This window comes from Calonectris borealis, chromosome 10, assembly GCF_964195595.1.
Source record: "Calonectris borealis chromosome 10, bCalBor7.hap1.2, whole genome shotgun sequence".
Classification (NCBI taxonomy): domain Eukaryota; kingdom Metazoa; phylum Chordata; class Aves; order Procellariiformes; family Procellariidae; genus Calonectris; species Calonectris borealis.
Window position 1 is genome coordinate 22,561,984 of NC_134321.1, and position 15,340 is coordinate 22,577,323.

General features: G+C 42.0%; 1 protein-coding gene across 1 annotated transcript; it reads left to right on the plus strand.

The window, feature by feature from the left end:
- The first annotated feature begins 1,477 nt into the window (after positions 1–1,477).
- On the plus strand, positions 1,478–14,729 carry ISY1 (ISY1 spliceosome associated protein). Its single transcript, XM_075159402.1, has 11 exons — positions 1,478–1,583; positions 1,830–1,852; positions 3,380–3,431; positions 5,208–5,273; positions 6,014–6,056; positions 6,223–6,335; positions 7,047–7,164; positions 8,058–8,180; positions 10,661–10,770; positions 11,896–11,982; positions 13,445–14,729. The coding sequence occupies exons 1-11, from the start codon at positions 1,581–1,583 to the stop codon at positions 13,550–13,552; spliced, it is 846 nt and encodes a 281-aa protein (XP_075015503.1). The 5' UTR covers positions 1,478–1,580; the 3' UTR covers positions 13,553–14,729.
- Positions 14,730–15,340: the final 611 nt, after the last annotated feature.

Below are 15,340 nucleotides of genomic sequence, written 5' to 3' on the forward strand. Positions count from 1 at the left end.
GGAATAGAGCACTGCGCAGAGGTACTCGGATTTCAAGAGAAAGTTTCAAATTATTAGCACGAAAAATAGTTACTGTTTTATTGTTGTGATTTAACCCCAGTTGGCAGCTAAGCACCACACAGCCGCTGGCTCATCCTGGTGGGATGGGGGAGAGAATCTGAAGAGGAAAAGTAAGAAAACTTGTGGGTTGAGATAAGAACAGTTTAATAATTGAAATAAAATATAATAATATATTAATAATAAATTGTAATGAAAAACAACAAAAGAGAGGAACAAAACCCAGGAAAAACAAGTGATGCAACTGCTCACCACCCGCCGACTGATGCCCAGCCCGTCCCCAAGGAGCAATTGCTGCTCCCCAGCCAACTCCCCCGGTTTATATACTGAGCATGACGTCATATGGAATAGGATACCCCACTGGCCAGTTGGATCAGCTGTCCTGGCTGTGCCCCCTCCCAGCTTCTTGTGCACCTGCAGAGCATGGGAAGCTGAAAAGTCCTTGACTTCGTGTAAGCACTGCTTAGCAACAACTAAAACATCAGTGTGTTATCAACATTATTCTCATACTAAATCCAAACCACAGCACTATACCAGCACTAGGAAGAAAATTAACTCTATCCCAGCCAAAACCAGGAATTTATATAAGACTTGACAAAGATTATTGTGCAATACAAAATTTTGTAGCTGGGAATTTAAAATCTTGCACATCACCTGCTTGGATTATGAGTATTTCGAAGGTTGTGAGCCAGGCACGCTAAGCTATGTGACTCCTTTAGCATGCAAATCATTCGAATGGAGGTCTGAAACACGGGGTTTCATGCATTAGCTGTTCAAAGCAGAAATGAGCTTGCTTACTCGGTATGAATACGCTGACACTGGTATAGGCGAGCTGCGCTTCTTCAGCTGTATGCGGGGCCTGCGCCAGACCGCGCGCCGCCCGTGAGTTTTCTGATGGGAAACTGTTGACTACGTTTAAAAAACAACGAGGTACAGAAACGTGCAGCCTTGAGGCACAGCGTTGTTTTTACCCGTGGTGGTCTGTGCAAAGCAGTATACGTGAAACCACGCCGGGTCATGGGTTGGAGCCCGTGCTGGAGGCAGCGGCGCAGCAGAGCATGGATGTTCCAACCCTCTGCGGGACTCCAGCGTCTTTGGTAAGAAACACGATAAAAAGCTCAGCGTTATTTGTAGACAACACACGCTGACGTTTTTCTCCGGTTGCCAGCGCTGCGGCACCGTCCCTCCGGGCTCTGTGCGGAACGAGGCCGGCGCCGGCCCCGAACCCGCGGCCCCGGGGGGCGGCGGCGGCTCCCGCGCCCTCTGCCGGGCGCCCCGCGCATGCGCGGCTGGGGAGGGGCGGGGACACACACACACGGCCGACGCGTTCCTCGCGGCGCGGCGGGCGGATGGGTTGGCGCACGCGCAGTAGGGCGAGGCGGGGAGCAGCCCGCCGCGCAGCCCCTTGGTGCGCGTGCGCAGTCGGGGTTTCGGTTCCGGGGTGACGGCGCGTCTTCTTCCGGGGTCTCCCGGGCGCGGCGGGCGGCGGTCCCCGGCGGGGCGGCGCGGGGCCGGCTGGCGCCATGGTGAGTGGGGGGCCTCGGCCGGTGGGCCCTTGCTCCCCGCTGCTGCCTCTGCCCGGCGGTGGGGGCTCCGTGGTCGCTCCTGTGGCGGGCGGGGTGTCCCTCCGCCGCCCCGGCCGGGCTGGCGAGGATGAGGAGCGAGGCGGGGGCCTGGTGTCCGTCCCCTCCTTCCAGGCGCTTAGAAGCGAGGGGCGCTTCGGCGGGGGGGCGAACACGTCGGTAACAACACGTCTGTTTTCTCTCTTTCAGGCTCGGAACGCGGAGAAGGCCATGTGAGTAGGGCTGGGGGCGCCGGCTGGGGCTGCCCGGCCGGGGCGGGCCGCTGCCCCCGCTCACGCCCCCTGAGCGGGCTCTGCAGTACGAGCACCGCTTGCCTTGGCCTTAGGGTAGAGACCTTCCAGCCCTGCGGGTTCCGGAGGTCGATCGCTGTTCTCTCGTGTTACTTCTGAAGCAGCGGGATCACGCTCGTGTGCCACGCTGTCCCGCACGTCTGGCTGCGTTCGGTTTTAGAGATATCTGTGCCGTGGCTCGCGCCCACAGAGCCACGCTTGCCCAGCGGGACTCGCTGTTCAGCCTTTTTTAAAGCATGGGGGTTTAATAATGCTTTTCGGTACTTAGTTGCACGTGTTACGCTGGTCTGGAGGCGGCGGGAGCAGGAGGGATGCAAGGCATCTGTGCGCAGCGAACCGGGTGTTGTGGGGCTCGCGTCGCTGTGCGGGGTGGTGCTGCGCTAACCAGCGCAGGAGAGAAGCTGCAGCAAGGGCTGGGGGAGAAATGTGGTGAAAGATGTTTTAATGGGCCCTTACGGTTTTAGGCAGTTCCCGTTTTCGGAACAGAGATGCCAGGCTAGATGGGAATCTGTCAGCGTTGGTTTAAGTGTAATTCTTTTTGCTTGGGAGGGGCTTGGGCTAATCCCGTGGTTTTTAACATACTTACTCTTGTATTGACTTTCTTGAGTACTTTTCAAAAAGGTTTGCAGACCGCATATTTAGAACTACTAGATTAGAGACTCTTCAGTATATTTGTCTCATGTTTGCTCTTTTTCCTAAAATACTTTCCAAGCTTGTAATAGTAACTGAGAGAGAGGCTGAAGAGACTACAGCTGTCTAATACCCTGCGAGGTGCTCTCTTACGGCGATCCCATCCAGTGCGTCTGGGACACTGAATGGGATGGTGTGATTTCCATTCTGGAAATGCCTCTTTAACAGCAGGTGGAGCCTAGATAATTGGCTTAGATGCAGGTTATAGGTATGCTGTTAAAGGTTTTAAATGCGCTCAATTGTTTTGCGCTTTTTAACATAACTATTAAATGTTTAGTAAATAAATAAAACTACTAAAAAATGTAATGTGTGTAGTCTCTGCTCAGTTGTGAGAGACTTGGAATATCTTGGTAATGTTAATAAACTTGATTACTAACTGCTGCTTTCCTTACTGAAGCTTTTTTCCCTCTTGAGTTTTTTGTTTGCTTTTTGATGTATCCCCTGCTAAGATACATAAACTTTATGCTTGTGCTTATAACTTGTGGATGTCCTGTTGCTACTAATATCTAACATGCTGGCATTTGCTAAACAGAAAAAATAATTAGCTGCTTACCAGGATTTATATTTATCTAAGAAATTAAGCACTGAGGATTTCTAGTGTTGAAGAAGTCGCTAGCTGGAAAAGCTAGTCAATGAATATGTTCAAGCCTTTGTTTTCTACAGACTGTACTTAAATCCATAATAAACATCCAGGGCAAAACTTGTTGCTGTTGGAAGGTAGGTTTGTAAAAGTAAATTTGCTTCCTCTCTTTTCTTTAGGACGGCCTTGGCGAGATTTCGGCAAGCTCAGCTTGAGGAAGGAAAAGTTAAGGTATGATGTAAAAAAACTAAATCTTTGTTAGCTCTACTCAAGAGTGGAATGTAAGCCATGTACAGGGCTGCGTGACAGCTGTCAGAAAGGTCATATGCCCGATACAGGTATCCTGTAGGAGTCTGGCATCGGTCATCTGGAAAGCAGCTGAAGTAGGGACTGTATTTCACAGTGATGCAAAACAGAAACGGTAAATAGAATTTTATTAACTAAATAACCTGTTTAAAAGTTTATGTATATGTATGTTTAGTTGGCTTGGCTGCCGAGAAGAAAGTGCAAATTGAACATCACTTAATTTTTTTATGCAATGTAGGTAGAATATGTAATAGTTTGGAAAAAAAACCCAAACTACAATAATGCTATAAATAGAGGCAGCATGCTGGGCAGAGAATGAAAATTATTTTGAGACTGAGGTTATCTTCTTCTGCAACCACTTATGCAAATTGATGCACATACACTTATTTTTACTGGCAGTAATCATAAGGTTTGTTTGGATGTCTTCCCAGAAGAGGTAGAGAAATCCTTCTCATAGTCTTGTTCATTGGTAATATTCTGACAAAACTGTAACCATGAAACAGAGGGCCTTCAGGATCATTGTGAACTCGAGGCTTGCATGAGACATAACATTGGTGTGTTATTAACCCAACACTTGATAGCTGTGCATCTGTTCATAATTGTCTTCACTGTTATGCAGCTTTTTTTTTGATTGGTGTAAGATTGACAAAAAAATGGATTTAGCAACTTCGTAATTTAAAAAAACTCCATCACTACAAAGAAAGAAATAGCACCCCTAAACCCACACAGAAACTTAGAGACTGATTCTCAACTATCTCTGGATATTCCTGTACATTTTTTACTGAATCATAACGAAAATTGCAAGAATATTTACGTGGGGATCAGTGTGTTCTCAAAAACTTTTTTTGGACAGGTTTATAATTTTTAATTTTGGGTGACTGACGAAGCAATTCTGGAAAATAACTGAGGTGTCCTATGTTTGCACCTTAAGAAATGATGTTTTACACATGAGTGTGAGCAATATGAAACGCTAAAGTGGGAAATAACAGTTTGGGGGAACTGTAGTGGAAAAGATTCTATGAACAACAGCCAGAGAATAAGATGGAATAGAGTTTCCGGTATATTATGTGAAGGAAGGTTTTTTAATATATGAAAGGTAGAGCTGTGGAAGTACTGTAGGGAAAGGGGCTTTTTAAAAGGGACTATTTAAAATAACTGCACACAGAGTCCTAGAGATAAGATGAAGTATTAGTTTGTGTAAGCAAGTCAATGGAATGTGAAGAAGGTTGGGAAAAAGGTGTTTTGGATAAACTGTAATTGGGAGAGTACAAAACAAAATCATCTTGGAAAAAAATTACAGTATTTTGGGTAGTAGCAATTGAGAAAGAAAGGCCTAAACTACTTGGAAAAGAGCGGATTTTATTTAGATGCTAGCATATTGAAAATGATGTTGTAATTCAGCTGTCCTAAATGGAACGTTATTGGTATTGGAGAGGATTGTGGGGTGATTTGAAAAAACAGGTGACAGATTTTGTTTTGAATAAAGTGGATTTAAGTAGATTGTTATATTCTGTGATAGTTTAATTTGGCAGGGCTGTAAATCCTCATTGTTTTCCACTTAATAAAAATCGGTGGGAGCAGAAGGCACTGGAGCTTGGTAGCATAGTTTGGGATTAATCAAGCAATAAAGTTTACATGAAATGCTGTGAATATATTGATGCTAGGTTAAAACTTCATGGTATGTGGCTTTTTGTCAAACAGGAACGAAGACCTTTCCTTGCATCAGAGTGTAATGAATTGCCTAAAGCTGAGAAATGGAGGCGACAGGTAATGTCAAGCTATAGATTTTTCCAATTCTATACTAGGTAGAAGTTTAGCACTTCCTATTTAGACAGCATGCTTACAAATTTTTTTCGGACTTCTTCAGTATGCTGACAGTTAAATCACAGAATAATTTAGATTGGAAGGCCATATAGTTCACCACAGTGTTCAAAGTAGGTCCTACCACATCAAGTTGCTCAGGGCTGTGTCCAGCTGAGTTTTGAATGTCTTCAGGGATTTGGATTCCACAACTTTTTGGGGCCCCTGTTCCAGTGTTTGAATACCTTCCCAATGATTTTTTCCCCCCTTGAATTTAATCAGAACTTCCCCTGTTCCAACTTGTGTTTGTTGCTGCTTGTCCTATTGTCGTGCACCTCTCAAACAGTCTGGCTCTGTCTTCTCTATACCCTCCACGAGGTAGTTGAAGACAGCAGTAGGTTATTCCCTTTTCATCTTCTCTCAAGAAGGTTCAAACCCAGTTCTCTCTCAGCCTTTCTCTGTACTTCATGTGCTCCTGCCCTCATCGCATGTACAGCTGTAAAAATGTTTCCTTGGTTTTTAAGCTTCTGAGGTACTATATTTGTGTCTGAATACAATCTGTGTCGATATTTGAAATTGATAGGCTCAGGTCCATCTTCTAGGTCAAAAAGCCAACTTAGAAGTTGGATCTTTCTAGGGTTGCTTTTAGCCTTTTCTAGCCTTTTTGTTTTTTTGAGAAATTCACTTCTGTGTTCTTATTTAACTAGATCATTGGGGAAATTTCCAAGAAAGTGGCACAGATTCAAAATGGTAAGATTTTTCTAATTACTTTTTATTTTTTTGAATCTCCAATCCTAAGCAGTTACAGTGAAAATCACATTCCATGTGAACTATACTGTTTCCATTGCATAAATTCTGAAATTACTCTGATGCTTCTAGAAGGTGCCTAATTTATTACCTTCTTCCCCTCTAACAGCTGGATTAGGTGAATTCCGAATTCGGGACCTGAATGATGAAATAAACAAACTTCTGAGGGAGAAAGGACACTGGGAATTCAGAATAAAGGAGCTAGGAGGTCCTGATTATGCTGTAAGTGTGGATTATCTTGTACTACATGGTTGTTCTGCTTACAAGTGAAGTGACTAATGAAAAAAATCAGTGCAACGTTTAGTTAACCACGTATTACTTGGCCAACGTTTATTAGAGAGGAACTTTATTCAGCCCCTAAAAATGTTAGGTTGTGTTAGAAGAAATATTTGTTTCCATGATGAGCAAATCAGACTTTTCATTTGGAACACGGGTTCAAGGGGTCTTGCCTTCCTGTTAAGAGTTTACAGCAATGGTCTGATTTTACCCATCAGTAGGTGGTGTTTTTCTATATTGTACTCTATCAGTCTGTAGAAGGGTTTTCACTTGGCTCACCTCGTTACTGCTGAAAATGAAATAATGACACTAGCTCTCACTTGCCAAAACATCAAAAGTATGCTTATTGTCAGTTTAGCAGTGTTTGTTTGTTTGATACCTGAATATACTAGTACAGAGAGTAAGACAGGTTTAGGTATTTTGTGAAGCTTAATCTGGTATGGGGACTCTGTGGTTTGTGTGGTCATTTTAAATGTGTGAGTTGTAGTACAAGTAGGGAACCTGAGCTATGAGGGCATTTTACTTGTAGGGTAGTTTGAACTGGTATAGTATATCTTCTTTCTTGATCCTTTAATCTATTAAAATGCCCAGGAAAATAGGAAATACAAGATGCAAGAGGAATAAAATTTTAGACAATGAACTCTGTTTATTTTCCAGCGGATTGGACCGAAAATGTTAGATCATGAAGGGAAAGAAGTTCCAGGAAACAGAGGTTACAAATACTTTGGAGCGGCAAAGGATTTACCAGGAGTTAGAGAACTTTTTGAAAAGGAACGTAAGTAAATAGCAAGTCTTCTCAGACATGAATCTACATAGCAGTATATCTTGAGTAAAATGTCTGCTGTAGTATGTGGGGAGTGCTAGTAACAGCATATTCTGGCCTATGTCTTAGATCAGCTAAAGGAAACGCTGAACTCAAGTGATTAATTAAATGCTATTTCTTTGGGCAAAGAACACCTTTGGCTATTTGCAATTAAAGAAATGTAGGAAAGAGTAAAGTCTCTTTTCTACTGGGAGTTCCAAGTGGTAAGGACTGATGTTTTATAGAAACTTCCCAGCATAACAGGTTAACTTTATATAAGTTCTGAATAGTACTCCGAGTTCAGAATTTAAAAAAAAAACAAAAACAACAGGCAAGTTGGCTTGAACATAATTTTAGAAGCAGGAATCAGCTTTCATAATAGGAAAAACTAGATGTAAGATAAAACTTTATGTATTGATTTGTCATAGAATGAGTGGGAATTACTTGGACCTGAAAGTGAAGCAGGCCTACTGAATTGGGTCTTACTTGCCATCTGCAAAGAAAAATTATGGGACGTACTACCTGATCTGGGGGAGCTTGGGACAGTTTTTTAGTTCCTTTCATAGAGTAGTCTTGCTTGGTACTGGGACTCCAGTACAGGGGGAAAAACAACGGCATGCGTGACCGTGTAGAACTGCCACAGGATGGGAACTCTGCAATATGAAGCTTCGGGTCATGTATTCAAACTGTTTTGTGCAGGCCAAAGTAAAATACCAGTACTCCCGCTATGGACCGCGGTTCAGATCGTGCATGGGTTATTAGCTGAAGCGAGGTAGCTGTAGTATCTGTGAGGTTGATAGGAACGGGGAATGCACAGCAAGCTATCAAGATGGACCTGGATGAATGACAGCCGTGTGTTCTTTCAGCTCTCCCACCACCTCGGAAAACTCGAGCCGAGCTTATGAAAGCCATTGATGCAGAATACTATGGCTACAGGGATGAAGATGATGGTATTCTGGAGCCACTGGAACAAGAACATGAAAGGAAAGGTATGCGAGATTCAAAATCCGCATAAATCAGTCCAGGAAGGGCTGATGATGGACTCTGAAGCTAAGATATCTTTTTTTTCCCCTGCGAGTGTTGTCTTGTGCTTAGCTGTCAGATTTCATCTGTCACATAGGTATCCAAATCACTATTGTGTAAGGCATTTCAGGAGTGAGAGAGTGTGCTTTATAGTTTGCTTTCATTTTTACTACTGCTAATGATTTAATATTGTCAGCAAGTGATTCGCTGTTGAAGCAAAATCTCCTTTTTCCCCCACACCTTTTTCATGCTTAAGAATGTAAGAGTAGGTTGCAGCAGGGAGATCTATGGAACTCAAGTGGTTATCTCCCTTCTTTGTGAAAGCTGACCATACCATCCGTTTCCTGTCTCACCTGATTATTTATCCATAAACATAGCTCTTTAGTTTTCTTGGAGATTAGAGGGGACCTTCTGGAAACCCTGAAGTCCAGATGGCCTATGTTAGTTTATCCGCATGTCATCTATCTTGGAACTTCAACACATTTGTGAATTTTTTTTCCTTTGAAACCCATACTTTCTCAATAGATAATAGTTATCCATGTGTCTGCTTACTTAGTTCTCTAGTTTTGTTTCTACTGACTTGTCCGGTAAAGGCATCACGATTATGAGTCTAATTCCTGAAACCCTTTTTAAAATTCAGCACTGTGTGCCATCTTCTGGTATTTGTGTAGCTTTAAGCCAGAGGCCACCCACCACCTTTAAGAGCTTAGCTGTTTTCTAAATAGTCCTTTCAGTGCTCCTGGTGAACGGTGTCTGATCCTGGCCATTTGTTGCTGTTTGCGTTATGTGTTTGTTTTATAATCTCTTCTTCTGAAGCTTCAACTGCAGGCAGGTCCTCAGTGCTCTGTAGGAAATCTCCTAGTATAGGAACCCTTGGCAGGCTTTTTCACAGAACACAGCAGATAAAACAACTGGTTTTTGCTTGAATAGTGCTTCTTTGTGTATACAATTCTCGATCTGGAATTAGAGAGAAAAACTTTAAACGAAACTGCAGGAGGTGACTTGTTAAATAATTACAAGTTGTTGAGCTTGTAACTGTTATCAATACTTAGTAGGTCTTGCTGTGGTCGTCCACTTCTTACATTTATCCGTTCCCCTTGTGTGAGATCTTCATAGTATTGTGTGTTAGAGGTCATGCCTTGTCAGTTAGATTATAGGATAGGGAGGAAGGGGGGAGTAAAGGAAATTTTCACTATTCCTGCAGCATAGCTTAGAGCCTTAAACCAAGTGAACGGTAGCTGACTGGCAGAAAATTGATAGCGTAAGAAGGGAAGTTGTGTGGTGTGGCGCTCCCAGAAAGGCATCCCTTTCTTGCACACCTTGCTAACTGCAGACAGGAGAGGTAGCTCATCTGATTCATATGGTTATTTAAGAAAATTATCATCCTTGGTGCCACTTGAAATAACAAGGCTAGAGATGCTAACAGAACCAATAATGTACTATTAACATACAATTAATGTACTATTAATGCACAATAGCTAAGATTCTCTTAGGGTCACTTGTTGTCTAGGCTCTTGTAGTTTTTACCTTGTTATCAGAAGAGTTAAATTGTTGTGAAGCAAAGTATTGAAAAAACTTCTTAGTTTGAGGCACCTTTTCTGTTATGACACCACATAAAAATGCAGCTGCGTGCCACTGGTTAGTTAGATTTTGCTTTCTCGGGGAGAGTGTTTAAATGTTCAGTCTTTGAGAACTAGGGGGAATGACTGCTGGCTTCCATAGTTGTAGGCACTTCATACTGCCTAGTTGCATTAATCTTGCAGCTCCCTAGGATTTTTATCTACTGGTGATGTCACTGATTAAGCTTCTTAAAACTTGTTTTAGCACTCTTATTAGCACTCTGCCGTGCAGCAGAGGTACAGCAGCCTAACAGCTCCTAGCTCACAGGAGTTACAGAATTGGAATCGTGCTACAAAATAAGAGAAAGACACTACGAGATGAAAAGAAAGAGACTTATGTGGGTGGTCACTCTAGGGAGCGTAATCATGTTTAATTATATGATGATCAACATTCCTATAGCTGTTGACATGCTACAGAGCTGTGAGAGCCACTTAGCTCTGATAACAGAGGGTCTGATGTGACCCTCTGTTATTCAGTTCAGAAAGTGGATTGTTATTTATCCATGACATTTAGAGTCTAAAATGTACACAAATTAAGGCATTAGCAAGTACCACACTTTCACAATGCTAGCATTGGGTTTTGGTCAGACTACGTTGATATATTTTATTAGATACTACATCAAGGTTCTACAGTAAGTGTGTGTTACCGATGCAGAGGATTTAAGCAAGAAGTTTAAGTCTTGAAAAGCTTTGGAAATAGGAGACAAATCAAGGGAGCTCTAATTTCAGTTGCTGCAGAACTGCTGTCGAGGAAACTGGGGCTACAGCTGGACCACACTGCTTTAACTTGCTCTCAGATACACTTGCCATTTTCCTTTGCTAACCAGTTATAGCAGAAGCAGTGGAAAAATGGAAAATGGAGAGAGAAGCACGACTTGCAAGAGGTGAGGAGGACGAGGAGGAGGAAGTAAATATCTATGCTGTCAACGATGATGAGGTACGTGATGGCTAAGGGGATGTAACATTTCACGTGTCTTCTACACTGCCTTCTTGGAAGTAGAGTTATTTTGCCGAGAATCTGTCTGCTGCTGCGTTCTGCCTTTCTCTCTGCCTAACTTATACAATCGTCCCTGTTTAGTAAAAATCAGTAGTAGATGAGTACGCTTGGCCCAAGTTTAGAGAGCGATGAAAGCTGGCAGCTGGGAAAGACTTTACTTGAGTGAGAAACAACTAACAGCTGAGACCTTGTTGTGATTTAACTGTCACTGCCTGGAATGCTGGTGTTTGTAAGGTGATGTGTTGCTAACTGAACGCTGATCAGTCTTGCTTCTAAGTACAATCTACATCAGTAACACTACAAGTAGTTTTGTGTACAGTATAATTTCATACTGTCAATGCGTAGCAAAACCAGGGGTTGCCGGGGTCTTGTTTAGAGTTGAATCCTGACACAGCAAGGCTTTGCTGATGCTGCAGTCACTGCTGTGACATGGTTCTTGCCTCTTTCTTCTCCCTGCTCCCAACGCCAGTACGGGAAGTGAGGGACGTTGCTGCCACTCTCCAAGATCTGTAAAAGGGATACTGGAAACTAGTTTTTATTTCGCAGTACCTTAGTGGGTTTATCACAAGAATAAAAAGGAGAGAGTCCACAAGGTAAAACTGGTGGTTACTTCAGTACGCTGTTTTATTTGTATTATCTCATGATTCATAAGCCCAGCTCTCAGGTGTGAGAACGAAGCAGGATAGAGCTATACAGGGAAGTGGTACAAATATTTTTAAAGCACTTGCTTACTTCTTGGCTAGCTGGCTCCTCTTTTGTTTATAGCTTTGCTATGGAGGCCAGAGAGATATGGAAGAAGAGGGAATATAGCTTTACATTCATGCTCTGCCACAGCAGAGGAAAAGCCATATGAAGAATGAAAGCAATGATTCTGAAAACGTCAAGGAGCAGGATCTGAATGTGATGCTTGTCATTGCTTTCTTGTTTGGTCCTATTCACCTATTTCTTGTGTTTGTAGCGTTGATCATGCTCTTATCTGGTTCCTTCTGGCAAAGCAAGTAAAAAGATGTTTTTGATGACTGCTTCAGAAAGTAAACTTGATGTGGCTTAATATTTTTTTTTTAGTCTGATGAGGAAGGTGGCAAGGAAAAAGAAGGTGAAGAAGGCCAACAGAAATTTATTGCACACGTTCCAGTGCCATCTCAACAGGAGGTACGACATAAGAAAACTAAATTGCAGAGATGCATTTAGCTATTGCAAGATTGACATCTTAACTTGTGACAGGTCATCAGTAAAAATGTCCTCGATTTGTTATTTCTGTGACTTGACTCTGCAGCTGTTTAATCCTCTTGCAAATGCTGTGGAACTGGCCAGAATTACGGTACCATTGCTATAACCCTTTTCATCTGAGAATTTCCAAAACCTTCATAAGTATTACATAAATTGGAAAGTGGTGTTGTGTTATGGTCCAGATAACCCTGATTGCCTACTATATCTTTACTGTGCTTTTCTGCTGATGGTCTAACTTTTTTTTAATTTAATGGGATGATTTCTGAATTGCAGGGTTTGCTCTCGTAAGTTTTCTAAACTTATTTTGGTGGCATGACCTTGAATTGACTGTTACATTTTGAAACTGCTCTAGGGTATATATTACCTTAACAGTGGCAGGTTGTTTGAGTAGGCAAGAAGGTTCTGGAGTTATGTATTTGGTAGGTATGCCTTTACATCACACAGATAGCATGTGGCAGTTTGTCCCCTGCTGTCATCTTCTCAGATAACAAAGCTGTATTCTGCTGTGAAGTCATGGTCCTGCACATTCAACAAAACATTCATGTAATGGCTTGTCAAAACTGTAGGGGAGAAATGATGATTAAAAACATTGCTCTCTGGCCGAGGGTATTCTCCTAATGAAGACAGCATAATTGAGAGTCAAAACTGGCTTTCTAATATATAACCACTGATTTACATAACAACCTTTTCTAATTAGACAGTAGTCAGTGTAATCTTTTCTCTTCTAGTGGCAAATCACTCCATACCTTATGCCTATGGGATTATGCTTCTAGATTCTAAAGCTAAGGTTCAGAACACTTATTTTTGAGAGATGCTGTGTGCGATTTGGACAAATATAAAACTGATTAAAAGAAGTCTTGCAGGTTGCTATTAGTAGATCTTTAAAGCACAGGCTTGTTAAAGAATCAAGTGTTGCTGGCACTTACAGACAAAATTTAAGTAAGAGGTTCATAGCCATTGCTAATGTGAAAGGCACGCTCACTAAACTGTTATTTCGACTAGTGGCATAACTCCACTTGTTCTCCATTTGTTAAAGGTGTATCTGAGACAAAGAGTTTGTCTCAGTCTGAGTTTGAAACAAAATTCAAGTGACTGTACTGAGAGTAAAATAAAATTGCAGCTAACGTCCTAATTAAAAAGGGTAGGAGCATAGATCTGAAATGGAGGCATGTCTTTTACTGCTTCTTTTGAATTCCATGAGCTTCAGTTGAGTATTAAAAAGATACTCCTGACTCATCTTAATTCAACTACTTTTACACTAGTAATGCCTCTTAACTTTCACAGTCTGTTTCTTGTGGTTTTTTCCCTCCTGTCTTAATAGCTAAGCATGCTAGGTTTTGGCATCTCAATTAAGCTGAATGTCATCCTATTTTTATATTTGCAGATTGAGGAAGCTCTTGTACGGAGAAAGAAGATGGAGCTTCTTCAGAAGTATGCCAGTGAAACCCTCATGGCACAGAGTGAAGAGGCAAAAACGCTTTTAGGATTGTAACATTGCACCAGTATGTCCTGGTTTTTATATAATCCATCTTAAAGCAACAGGTTCATATATTCTGGTCACTTTTAGCTCTGAAAGTCCCTTTGGATGTTAAGAGTAAACTGATGAAGTTACAGTGTATTCTGTAGAAGGAAAACCATCATTCTGGTATATCCACTGAGATGACTTGCATTTCGGTGCTGAAAAAGATCAAACTAGGTTAACTTGTCTTTACATCTTTAGCTACTGTCTTCAATTCTTTCACTTTGTAAAACGGGCTGTGCAGTGGTGCCTCTTACAGATAGAACCATTAAGTCCTGAAGGAAAACTGGCTGATGCTACTGCATTCTGTCTGCTGTATCCTGACTGTAAGTGCGCACATCTTTCTCGTGTTGATTTTTGCTGACCTGAGTCCAGAACTAACTTACTCTATTTTGCCTGGTTAGTTTACCAGAATAGCCTAAAACCTGTTTAGAGATACCTTGATGGCAGATCTTACAAGTGACTTTAAAGTTGATTTGGTTCTTTATATAACACATGCAGTATGCCTGAAAACTGTTACCCTTTTTGTGGTTTGTAACTGTGCCTGGGTGAATTGCTTAAATGCTGGATATTTCAGCAGCTGTTGTAAATACTTCCAACTTTGCAATACCTTGTTCAAATATTTTTAGTAAAACTTACTTACAACCTGATGTCTTGTTTCATTCTGGCTCCAAGAATTGTGTTTCCCTAATCGTAGCCAAAGAATGGGATCATAAACAGCCATGCGTGTAGGGATTTGAAGCTTGCATCCCCAACTGCTCTTAGCTTGTGTATCCTGTGACAAGAGGCAGATTACAGCAGAGCCTGTTTAGAGTCTTACGGGTGACTAACATTGTTATACAGGTCTGAATGAATGAAATTTTAAATTGGACATCTGCAGCCATGGAGTAGCAGTGCTATCTAAGGTATATAGTACTTAACAACCAGGTAACCATGTCTGGGACTGTTTAGAGTTTCTAGATGCTCTTAGTGTTCAGCTCTTAGTATTCAGTCTATTGTAATAATCCACTCCAGAACAATTAAGGCTCTAAATTATAGAGGCAAGCTTTGTCTTACTTGATGTGAATGATTAAACAAAAAAAGCCTTGAAAAAGTGGAAGTGTAGCTGCGAAATTCAAGTCTTAGAAAAAAAACCCAAAAAAACCCAAAACCTCGAGTATTGATAGCAAGCAGACAACTAACATTACAAACACATTCTTCTCTCTTCCTGTTAGCAGTGTAGCTTTCTCTGCTTTGTAATAAAGCAGCAAATAAGTATGTTTATGACTCATAATACAATTCGTGTGCTCTGAGTTGCAAGCACCTATCCAAAGTTGGTTTTAGTTTTTGCTCCTGCCCCTTGTATGTTTTCTGTTCTTGGGTTTAGAGAAGGTGATGTGCTTTTATCCAATGCTGTTGGTATTGCTGTAAAAAACAACACTGTTTCCCACAGTTCCTTCCCTGAAACCCCTGGCCACCAAGAATGAAAAAACAGGCTCCTTTCGTGCTGGATGTGCTAACAGGTTTATGGTCTAGCAGCACTGCATCAGGCTAGCGTACTTCACCTATGGAAAAGATTAGTATGTGAAGGTTAAAGGCTTTGTTGCCGGGTACTAAGCCACTGAGTTCCTGGAGCTTAATAAATGGGCAGGCAGTCAAGTCCTCATCATGCTTCAGGAGTGTTGGTCACCAAACCATAGTATGACCAGGGCAGGGGGGGACACGACACCAATAAAAAAACTAGAGCAGCCAAACGGGCTTGCCTAAAAAAAGGTGTTCAGA

Bases quoted from the DNA above. Each gene is read 5' to 3' on its own strand.
- ISY1 (XM_075159402.1), top strand. The intron at 8,181-10,660 runs GTATGCGAGATT...TTTGCTAACCAG, and splicing joins ACAAGAACATGAAAGGAAAG to TTATAGCAGAAGCAGTGGAA. The intron at 10,771-11,895 runs GTACGTGATGGC...TTTTTTTTTTAG, and splicing joins ATGCTGTCAACGATGATGAG to TCTGATGAGGAAGGTGGCAA.